The sequence below is a fragment of the Pagrus pagrus genome, assembly GCF_965226575.1.
Source record: "Pagrus pagrus genome assembly, chromosome: 4".
NCBI classification, from domain to species: Eukaryota; Metazoa; Chordata; class Actinopteri; order Spariformes; family Sparidae; genus Pagrus; species Pagrus pagrus.
Window position 1 is genome coordinate 4463325 of NC_140188.1, and position 12012 is coordinate 4475336.

General features: G+C 39.1%; 1 protein-coding gene across 1 annotated transcript in view; it reads right to left on the reverse strand.

Moving 5' to 3' along the window:
• tyw1 (tRNA-yW synthesizing protein 1 homolog) overlaps window positions 1-12012 on the reverse strand; it is a 49603-nt gene that overhangs the window by 14075 nt on the left and 23516 nt on the right. The window contains exons 12-14 of the mRNA XM_084351726.1: window positions 11813-11990; window positions 8824-8959; window positions 4009-4119 (exon numbers count right to left, since the gene is read on the reverse strand). Of these exons, the coding sequence (XP_084207852.1) occupies window positions 4009-4119; window positions 8824-8959; window positions 11813-11990 (425 nt within the window). The remainder of the gene's footprint in view (window positions 1-4008; window positions 4120-8823; window positions 8960-11812; window positions 11991-12012) is intronic.

Consider the following 12012-nt stretch of genomic DNA (forward strand, 5'->3'; position numbering starts at 1 on the left):
GGGAACATTTAATTGTCACACAGCTGGTCGAATTCATTTTTGCGCAGATGGCAACAAAATGGTTTGACATTTACAACACATGACAAGTTTGAGTACAAGAGAGGATCTGAACCGATAGAGACAGAGAGAAAAAACAGAGGAAAGTTAAGAGAGATGAGTTGAGGATGGGTGTGTCATGACACAACAGTGCAGAGACATAAGAGACCGGGACCAGGCCAGAAATTACAGAATAAAGGACAAAGTAATTAATATGCAAAGAGAGTTACTAAGAGGAAATAAGCTCTTCGGAGGAAGTAAACTGAATATATTTCAGGCCTGACGAGGACTGCTGGCTGTGTGAATCTGATCGCTGCACAATCTTGTGTGTTTCTGAACCTACACTATAATTTCTATGGTTTGTATGCTTGTATGCAGACTAATAGCTCACTGAGCCTGGCTGCATCCTAACAGCACTGGACACACAGACATAGATAGAGGGTAAATCAGACAGAGGGTAAATAAGCATGTCAGACTGGCAAAATCAAGTGTGTTTTATGACAGCAAAGTCTTTCTCTGTAATTCATTTGTTGTTACTCCATAGTGCTCTCAACAGGCCAGATATTAATACAATCAAACGCACAGTGTGTCTGCCGCTATAGGGGACTCTCAGTCAAAACAAAACAAAAGATGTAGAGTGGGATCATGGGAGTTGTTGTACTCATTGTTAAAAAAAAACTAAAAGACACCATTGCTGATGAAAATCTATCTACCGGACTCGGGGAGAAATGTTTATGGATGTGCTAATGTGTCAAAGTTTTATTTACGTTATGTTTAGTCACTTCTTCCGGTAAGTTATCGCAACAGGCGACCAAACAAAATGCAAGGAGTTAACAGTCAGGTTCTCTCAGATACACAACAGTCAAAACTTCTAAACAAATTCATTTTTTTTCTCGTTCTGAATAAAAAAATAAAGAAAACTCTGTATTCACATGAGCTCAAATGTGCAGCACTCTCTTGAGATAAGTGTGTTTACATTAATTGGTCTGCCTCTTTATTTACAGTGATGCAATAATGGCTAACTGGTTGCGTGTGTGTGTTAACACCTAAATCAATAGGCTGCTCAAGCAACAACACTATTACTTTCAGCAGTCCTGTATGCACATTTTCACCAAAGTAAGTTGGCTCATAACTAATTCTAGTGCAAATGTGTGTGTGTGTGTGTGTGTGTGTGTGTGTGTGTGTGTGTGTGTGTGTGTGTGTGTGTGTGTGTGTGTGTGGTGTACACTTATTTCTGCATCATCAGCACCATTCTCCAGCACCAGAGGGAAAATAATACAGAGAGGGAGAGGAAAAACAGGTTGTGTCCACTGCTTAAGAAAGAAGAAAAATGTTTCCTAGTTAAATATATATGTATATATTCAGTAAAATTTTAATGAAACAGTGTTCCTCTTTTCTTTTTATCTTTACTGCATTTGTAAAACTATGAACAGCCCCAGCTGCGCCTTAAATACGTTTTCTAAAGCTACAGGATACCTGTAAAGGATGTACCATGTCATTTATCACAAATACAGCAGTCAAATAACAGCAGGGTTTAAGTACCATAACTGAACAGTGACAGTCAATTAACTTTTCACCACACGTTCCTGCAAATATTTCACAATAAAAGGCTTCTTAACAAATGAGGGAGTTCTGTCCACTAAAACACTAGAGAGCCTTTCATTTTAACAGATGCAGTAAGTGTTTGGTTCATGTTAATTGTTTAATGCAGAAACTAAAATGTATCAGTGCAAATGAAAGCAAATCATAAAGCAAGAAGGCTTTGGGCTAAAATATGACCAAACATACTCATCAAACAGAGGGAATTATAAATAAAAAGCCTGTTCTAATAAAAGCTTGATTCAAATGAAAGCCTTAAATACTTTTGTTTTTTTTATTAGGATCCCTTTAATTTGGTAATTTCAAGATTTCTGATCCAGACAAATACTTAGAGCGACATTTTACAATCGAAAATTAAACTTGTCGGAGCTCTCTCATGGAGAAACTATCCAGTGGCAACTCTGTTCTCCAATATATCTTGCATTTCTCTACTGCCATTTTCTGTATCACAATATGATCAGAAAAAACCTGAAAATGTAAATGAGTGGAGAATCGTGCATTTGCTCCCAAACATGGCACAGGGGAATGATTTGAGAATGAAAACGATGATGTGCTTTGGCCTTCACAATCACCTGATCTCAAACTGAACAACAGAAAATGTGTGATGCCTTCTCCACCACAATTACTGAAACACTAAATGGTGTATTTTCCTCCATCTTGATGTTGTTTTTTCCTTTAATTCGTCACTAATCAGTATGTGAGATAAGCTAATGCTGGCTGATACTATAGGCCACACATTTGGACTTGCTCTCCCTCATTATTCACTGTTTAGGTGTCCTTGAATAAGGAGATTTACTCTTGAATACTCCTTTCTGCTGCTGGCCAACAGATAAGTGCATTTGTACTGGGCAGTTCCCAGGTGAGGTTCTGTGAGCAGTTACACAGAACCTACAAACTTGCACCGAATGAGACCATTCAGCTAAGTAAACCTCTCCTTGAAAAATGAAGGTTAAAGAAAGTAATAGCTGTGAGCAGTGGGATCCCAGTGGAGACTGGTCAGTGATGGGACTGCGTTAGCAGGTAGTACACGAATGAGATGTGCTCTGGGTTCTGAATGAGAGGATGTTTGGATGTATTCCCTTGTGGGTGACTCCATGTTGGATGAGGTGCTTCATGAATGCCAACTTTGTCTGTGGGAAAACCTTTTCTCTTCTTTTGCCTTTATAAGCAGTACGTTCAGGATGAGGGAGGCATGTAATGGGACACGCAAGGGGACGGATGAGGTGTGTCCCGGCATGTGTATTCATGTGTGGGGAGGTGGAATGAGGCCTGACAAATGAGCAGATCACTTGTTCATACCAATTAACTTGCACCCCTGCAGTGAAATTAAAATAGAATACAACTGACTCAACTTTATTTGATTTCAAAGGTCAGGGCTCTCTCTCATCTCTGCTATCTGAGGTGGAGACAATTAATTGGGCTGGCCTAATTTTACAGAGTCTAGGCACTGTTTAAAAGGAACACAGGATAAACTGCGCTAGACAGCAAATTCATGAACAGTTTGTTTACTGCGTGGTAGCAGAATACATTATCAAAACAAAGTTCCTCGTCCAACTATTTCACTATGAGTACTGTATTTCACGCTCAAAGGCAACATAAACTGAAAAGGGGGACTTCAGAGGTGTAGTGTATGCAATAATAAAGAACAGCACTGCAAACACAGAGTTACAAAGTGCTTTAGAGTAAAAAAGTTGATATATCAACAGACTGAGCAGCTATATATGAAGAAGTGTAGTGATCAACGCATCTCGACTGGCAGGACGGCGACGAGCGGAACAAGCGGCTGCTAACGTGAGTTGTTCAAAAACTTTTGTTCTTTTTAGTAAACTCTGTGTACACAAACAATGTTCTCAATGCTCGTGTTCATGTGTAGAGACCCTGGTGATACTACGAGCAAAGTTTCATGTTGTGTCGAGTCTTCTTAGTGTTTTAAAAATAGTGATTTTGATGCTACCATACAGCTGCCCCTAGCACGCAGTTGAAAATGATTTTGACCTGGAAAATGAAACTACGGTAAATCTTAAAAGTGGCTTTTTCATCGTAATTATGCTTTTTACACAAAGGTTTCACTGGGGTACATTCACAAAAAAAGCCTATGTTGCATTATGGCGAGAGTTACACTTTAAGGAAACTCATTGATGAGGAGAAACAATTGACAGGCTACCTTATTAGGAGGGTTTACACATTAAAGCTCAGTACATACAAATATTGTGACAGCAGAGACATTGATAGAGAAATAAAGAATAAGAAATGGGACATGAAAACCAAAAAAGACAATAAGTGCATCATGATAATTACTGATTACTGAAGATATTGACTGAAAGTTTAAAGAGAAAACACATGCAGATACGAAGTACATGCTGCTGAACCCACCTTAACCTCAACGAAGTCCGGCTGGCCCAAAGCAATGAGCTCCGAGTAGGACTGCATCTCCTCCACGTTCCAGGCCTTCACCAGCGTCAGTCTGTACACCGTCCTCTGTCTCTGGATGGACAGACAGGGGTCAGGGATCAATGTAAAGAGTCAAAAACTGAATGCATTAACATGTTATTGTTGTAGTAAATAGTGTGCGGCATATTTAATGTACAAGGGACCTAACTTTCTATATTCCTTTTCTTAAATAACATTTGATGAAAACATTTCATTTATCTATTAATCAAATTGTTTGTGCAACACTTACATAGATTTTTCTTGAGAAAATGTAAGCCTCTTCTTTAGAAAAAGACGCATCTTTATAACTGAAATCAAAGTTTTTGTGTTCTGCCTTAAGCTAAGTGGTTTGATTGAGGCGGTCCGATCACCATCTCAACTGTAAAAACTCAACAATCAGAGCAAAACAGAACAACACACTTGTTGGAGCTCATACTGTCATTTTGTTTGCAAAATAAATAGTTCAATATGACCACTCTGAAGAGGAGGTGCTGTATGTGTTATTCATTAAAATCAGGGAAGACACACATTCTTTGTTAGCACAGTTATGCTAACAATTCAATTAAATTCGAACTTTCATGTTTCTGCACTTGGAAGTTTGTTGTCACAGACATCTGTCCTCAACAGGCAACACAGCAGCTCACAGATGTCCTGCCAGCCACCTACTTTCTGTCTGAATCATAACAGAGCAGTTAGTGGGGGGTTTGCATGTTTGCTAATGCTCAACAACTGCTGCATATGTTGAGTATTTCCCAAGTTTATCTGAAAGATCAGGGGCCAGTAGAGGCATTTTTCATGAATAATATTACTATACACCAATTTCCCAAATTACATTTCCAATACTTTGTTTACTCTTCCAGCTGTCAGCAATGTCCTACTGGACATCCAAAAATATAGTTTGTAGTTTCAACATTTTAATGCTGGCCTACTATGTGTTCTTTGTGCAATGTCAAGATGGTTTATTTAGAAAATGAAAAACAAAAGTTTAAATAAAAAGTATGTTAGATTGGACTATGTTTGGGCTGACAGTTAAAACATACAGATTTGGATTAAGGTCAGAGCCAAGAATATCTGATCTGGACAACACTCACATGTGCTCAGCTAACTTTCCCTGGGTATATAAAAGTACTGAAAAAAGCCTTGATCTCAGTTCAATGGTTTAAGATCTAGGCCATTGTTGTTGCTGTATAGCAGGAGGAAAAGGATTACTGAGAATGTGATGAAGAGGAATACAGACCAGGAAAAAAGTAGAAGAAGGGGAATGATAAGGACAGAGGACATGAGAAATAGATAACAAAAGAAACAGGTGATGACAATGGGAAAGGAGAGAGCACCCCTTCCCTCATCTCCTCATTCTCTCCCTCTCTCACTGGAAGGTTATCTGTAACACTCGGCCCTTTCAGCCCAGTAGGGAAGGGGATAATTGGCCAGTGGAAGCAGGGAGGTGAGCTGCCTCTATTCCAAATCCGACACAGAGGCACAACTCTATCAATCCCCCAGTGCACTGTCAGGGAGGCCAGGTGGAGGAAAGCATGAGAGCTAACAGAGAACAGAGAGGGATAAGCACTCGGGAGGGATGGAGATAGAGCCCACCATGAAATGGAGACTTAGGAATATGGAGCTGAGACAGGAAGGCAGCGGGGGTGGGGGGGAACAGAGAGTTTATTTTTGGAAATGGGGAAGTTGCACACAGCAAAAACCATATTGTCACACTGGCTGAAGCAAACACACAAGTGCAACCTTCTGGGACAAATATAATCATATTAATCTATAAAGTTAATAATCATATATGCTTGTGTGCACAAATGTCTTTTTAGTCCAGTGTTGTCTTTCAAGTATAAAACTTTACTGACTCAAGGGTTTGTTATGCAAATGTTCACTTTAATATTTATAGCATTTATAAAACATTCACTATACACATCCAGTGCTTTCCAATTCATTTTAACTTTGCTTGAATATGCCAGGGATCAAACCATGTTCTACCACAGATATGACCATAAATTATCATGACTGCTTCAGCATTATCTCTGTTCAACAATCATCCCACGCCATGCAAATCCATCACTACTGTGCACAGTGAAATACATCAGTAGTAAGACTGAAATACTACATTTTGCTGGCCATGACTAGAAATAGTAACATACCCATAATAACCAGCATCCTAAATTAAATATATTTGATGATGACTGGTTGTTTGAATGTAGGTTTTTCGTAAAAGGAATGCAAAACGTTACAAGGTGGAGGTTGTATGAGGATGTATGCAAAGTTCTGGGTCTACAACCTGTAGTGTACCTCACTGTAATGACCCTAAAACCTACCACAGACTCGACAGAGTGCTGACAGAAAATTAAATATCTTACTTCACAATGGTCGTATCTAATACAAGGCTATTGATTCATTTAATTCTAGGATGTTCCTGTTATTGTATCTACTCCTGCTGCTACCTCACACTGACATTTGCTCATTGTCATGTGGTGAAAATGGGGATCTAGATGCAATCACTGCGCAATGATCCATCGGCAGTGATTTGCCCCAAGCAGTGCAGTCACCAACACCTCAGACTGAGTGGTAATGAATTTGCTCATTGTTTGCTAAAGGATTAATCAAGAAGAAGTTGGCCCATTACAGATAGGTGCAATAGAGGCTCCGTCTTCACAGTGAGACTTCACAGCCCACATCTTCCTCAAGGTCGTTTTGCCGGTGCACCCAAGCACCATTTTCTCCTCACTGGCTTTTTAGGAAACAAACTAACGGAGAGAATCGATTTACACAGAGGGTGTGGTGACTGAATGGAGACTGTGATAATAGACTCTCCCTCTGCTCAGGAATGATGAAAAGGCCTGCAGGGTTATAGGATGCACTTTTTTGAACTGTCTGCTACAGGTTTATCTGGACACAGATCACACATTTAATAGAATGAACACCACCGGATGTTTTCATTCTTATGGTGGCAGCAGCAGCATTATACACTCTGATTAAGCCAGACTGTTTAAAAGGTTGAGAAATCAATAATAAGACACCCTTCCCCACTTGAGTAAAGTGTTAAAGGGTTGAAGAGTCTATAATTTATTGGCATCTTGCTGCCAGTAAATAGAGAGGAGATCTCAGCGTTTTCTGGGAGGACTCAGACATCAGCTGCTCTGATTCACTCAAACAAAACAAAAAAGATGAGTCTGCACAAGAGGTAAGAATCTGTCACATCTGACAATCTGACAGTGAGTTGGTGATAAGAGATTACTTTTGTTAAAATCATCACTACAGCATATTTCTAGTCATAGTTTTCCAAGAAATGAGCGTGTTGTCAAGATCTTCAATTGTTGTAGCTTCAGTACATTTTCATGGCAGGGTGAGACAGAACAGTTTAAAAGTTTATAGTACTATGGACAAAGTTTCTTTTCTATTCAAAAGGATAATAGCAACAAAACATTACCTGTCAACAATCCCCTAAGGGTGCAGAGAAAAATAAACTCCCTACAGCCCGAGATTTGAGTCTGATTGTTTTGTTCTTGGTGCATCTGACAAGCACTTAGATAAGATACTCTGGCAGTGAGCAGCAAACCTCATCTGCTTATCAAGGACTATATACAAAACAATCTCTCAGACACAGTCTGGGCATTTCTCTGTGAGCCGAGAGAACAAGAAACCATGACAAAAACAAATGATTAGAGGAGAAAAGCCACAACATGTCAGGATGATGCTTTCCGAGTGTGGGTAATATCAGGAACTGGAATCTCTGGCTTGTTTTATCATTTTGTTCCACTGAAGGTCGTTAATATTTCCCCTCAGGCCTGCTATCAAATCTTCAGCTGTCCAAGAAATCACTATCATTTAGGCTCCAATTATCTATTTCATAATGAATATTAATTTGATGTTGAGTTTAATGTAGGATACCAATATGTGTATACTTTTGCAATCTTTACATCTGTCCTCATGATATAGCACGAGAAACATTGTGCACTGCAGCTGAATATGAACGCAGGGGTCATAACTTGCATTGATGCAATCCTCTCGCTCCTCTCAGTTTGAAGTAAAGATAATGACAGAAAATGGTGAGAATAATAATAATAATAATAATAATAATAATATTAATAATAGGAAAATACCCATAAAATGTATCAAACAAAATGAATGCTAGTAATTGATAGTGGTTAAAATTTTCCAGGGGACAATTAGATCTACACTTAATTAAAGGCTAAAAAATATTGTATAATTACGAAGCCAAAGTTATTAAATAGACTTGATAAAGCTTGAGGCAATAAGCTATTTTGATCGGGGAGAACACAACGCTTCATAGGTACTAAAACAATCCCAGAGACCTTATTTACAGTGATGTTGATGGCACTGTCATTGTACAGAATTGCGCATGTGCTCATTGGTCTTTGCTGAAACAATATATAATGAGCCCCTAGTCCCACATCATTTTAACAACCTGCTAATAAAAACCTTAGTAATATAATAATTTATAATTATTATAATTTGATTGTGAAGCCAACTGTTACCTTGTATGACCTCAAATGTGCAATTTAACTTAAGGGCGATGTGTATAATGACAAATTGAATATATCTACACCATATAGTACATTCAATGACACATACTCTGCTAAAGCTGCACATTTATGCCTGAACCGTGCATTTTGCAACTGAGCAGAAACTGTTTCACATTATTTACTTATGTTATAAATTTCAAAGAATATGTTTTGAGTATTAGATTACATCAATCTCTGGGTGAAAACCAAACCTGCTCAGTGGGTAGCTTACCTTCTCTCCAAGGGCCCTGAGGCTGTCCAGGAAGCGTGGCCAGAAGTCCTTGAAAAGTGGCCGGTCAATCTTCTTCAGACTGTCTTTGGTGCTGGCATCCACACTAACATACAACTGGGTAACTGGCACCAGGCTCCTGGAAATTACAGAAAATATGGAGGAGAGATGAGGATAAGAATGACCCAATTTGAGAGAGAAAGGTAGTACAAAACCTAGGGGGCATTTGAACAAAAGCAATATATACAAATATTTTACTTGAGTCTCCGTCTCCCTCAGTAGGGAGACTCCTAAGATCACAAGTGTATTTTATCAGCACTCGAATCAAGCTGTCGTACCCCTTCAGTCTGAGACAGAACAGAAAACATCTGGACTGAACATAGACCTGTGGCTCAGTTCCACTCAGTCTATCTTTCTTTTACCATCTTGGTACAATAATATACATACAACAAGTCAAACGCTCTCTGTAGCTGTGCTAAATGCAACTAATTTGTTGCATAGGCAGATGAAAGCAAATTGAGGGAGCAGAGAAGGAGAAGCTGTGGAAAAACTAGGAGTGCCTCTCATCAATAATGAATGAGGAGAGACATTAACTTATTTGTGTGTTACTGCACTCTGACACAATCTGTGAGAGAAGCAGAAGGCACCAGAGTAGTAGGACCAAAAAAGTGTGAAAGAGACTACTTAAACATGAAGGGCACTACCCTTTCATGTGTCTTTAGATAACAGATGAACATATTAGCTTAGTGAGAGAGGTAGTTATGTAAGGATGCAAAAATCCAAACCAATAACCAAAATGAGCAATAAGACCTAAAGTCAGGAAACTCACCGTTTCTGCTGAATCTCCTTCCCCCCAAAAAATCTCCCCTTATCAAAACCGTGCTGGAGGAGACACTCAATAAGCTGCTCAACCTACAGATAGGGAAAAAATGGCTGATGGCTGTTGTCCTTGCCTTTAACCTCCTCAATGAGTATATGACATGTCAGCGTTTGACAGGAAAGTTAGCTGAAATATCGCCTATAATGTCAGTGTATGTCTCGATGACAACTTCCAAGGCTTCTGGACAGAGTGATGTCTCTAGATTTAGGGGTCAATGGGCACATAGAGAAGACAGAAACCAGGGTAAACATAGTGTTCATTTCAAACAGGTTAAGGACATACAGCCTCTAGAGTCCACGTTGTTTGAGAAACCAGTAACTGTATATTAAAACTCTATGGAAAAAATACTGACAGCAAAGGATTTGACAGAGTACAAAACAAATTTAGACTTTTGAGATACAGACAATATACTTGTCGTCAATGTGCTTCCTTTTTAATGTCGCAATTTTTCTGTGTGAAGTAAATTATATTTTTAGGATTTAAAACAAGACCAACTAAATATATAATTATACATGTTTATATATTATATATATTATTCTCTATGTGGAAGTGAATGACTGACTCAATAAAATGAAAGCACATGAAACTGTTCATCTTGAGTAACTGGAAAAAATGCTGTTGCTGTTGTTGTTTTTCAGTGCATGGCATTGTTGCCCTGAAAACTCTTTGGGTAAGTTCCTCTTTCACGTCACACTGTATATTGTACTTATAATGGAAAAAGGGCTCCATTTATTTTTTATTTTCTACACAAAGGGACGTCAGAGAGGTAACAGCTCAATGTTGCGCTGACAGAGCGTGAATAGAAGCCATAATACAGAGAATAATGACACTCCAACGTCAATTCAGTGCATTTCTTCCTCAGACATAAAACCTTTTGTGTCGATGTGTGTGTGTGTGTGTGTGTGTGTCTGGATTGTTGATCTGTTGCGAATAAAACCATCTGAGGTGGTACTGTCTTTTATGAATTTTTCATACAGTTTCTGTAGGTGCATAAGGCCTCTAGGACCTAACCCTGTATTGAACTCCTCTCTCAAAGAAACATGGATGCAGAACCTGAATACCTAAACTCTTCTAGCTGAGTTACGATGCAGCACTTCAGAGAAGTCATATTGGGCACAGGTAAACTCACAGATGGCAAAAAAAGTGGTTGTGGCGTCTGTGGCATCACCTACAGACCCTCACTTTAGAAAACGTTAGATAATTCCCGATCACTTTAGTACAATAAGACCTCCTGTCGAACCAGCAGCAAGTGGTCATTAGAAAGAATGCATGTCTCAGGGCTCAACATTAAGCAACAATGGTTTAAAGGGCCAGTTCACCTAACTTATATAAAAAACATCTCCCTTATCTTACGTGGCATCTGGTCATGTAGACAGATTCAGTTAAATGTGCAAAAGTTCAGACATGTCCGCACTGAAACTTGTGATTAGAGATAGGTGATGTGTATCGGAGCGATAAATTACCTGCCCGGTATTGGGAAACGTATATTATTGATTATCAATTGGCATCATTGAAATTATAGTCAATAAATAGAGCCAATAAGATGAAGCAAAATTGCTTTCATTGATTTGACATGAGCATTTGCAAACTCTGATACAGTAGGTGGCTGTTTGCACCTTAAAAATACCTTTAAATACATCTTAGCTTTACTTACCCTCAGGTGTGAAATCATCATTATCAGATATCATGCATCACTACTTATGATGCCAGCCTAATAAATTACTGGGATTTTATTTGTGTTGCTCACAGCACTAAAAGTTTAATTTAGTTTAACAAAGCATTGCTGATTATTCATGTTTTGAGTGCAACAAACAACTGAGCATTGTAGCCTCCTTGTTAAGAACACACAGCACTTGTGGAGCTGAACCTTTGATCCTTCCTGCTATGAAATAATCTAATTGCTAAGAGCCTAAGACACACTCATACTCCCTACTTTCCAATTCATCCTCCCAGACTTCAAAGAAAAGAGCTTGCGAATGGCAGTGAATAAAAATATACCACTGAAAGATACTTAGCCAAAACAGATTGGCTGGAACGGATATTTTGAGAGCAGAGAAGAAATAGCAACATCCACACAAACGAGGTGTGTGTGTGTGTCTGTTTTGCTCCTACCTGATTTCCTGTGGAAACTGTGCATTGGTGACCAGGAAACTGGAGATGTGGTGGGAGTGGAGAAGGCGGATGAAAGTGTTGATTTCGGGGTACATGATTGGCTCGCCCACCAGGGAGAGTGCACAGTGTTTGACTGCCAAGCCCTCCTCGTATCGCTCGGGCTTCACTCCGGGGACACCTGGAGTGAGAAAGGTACTAGA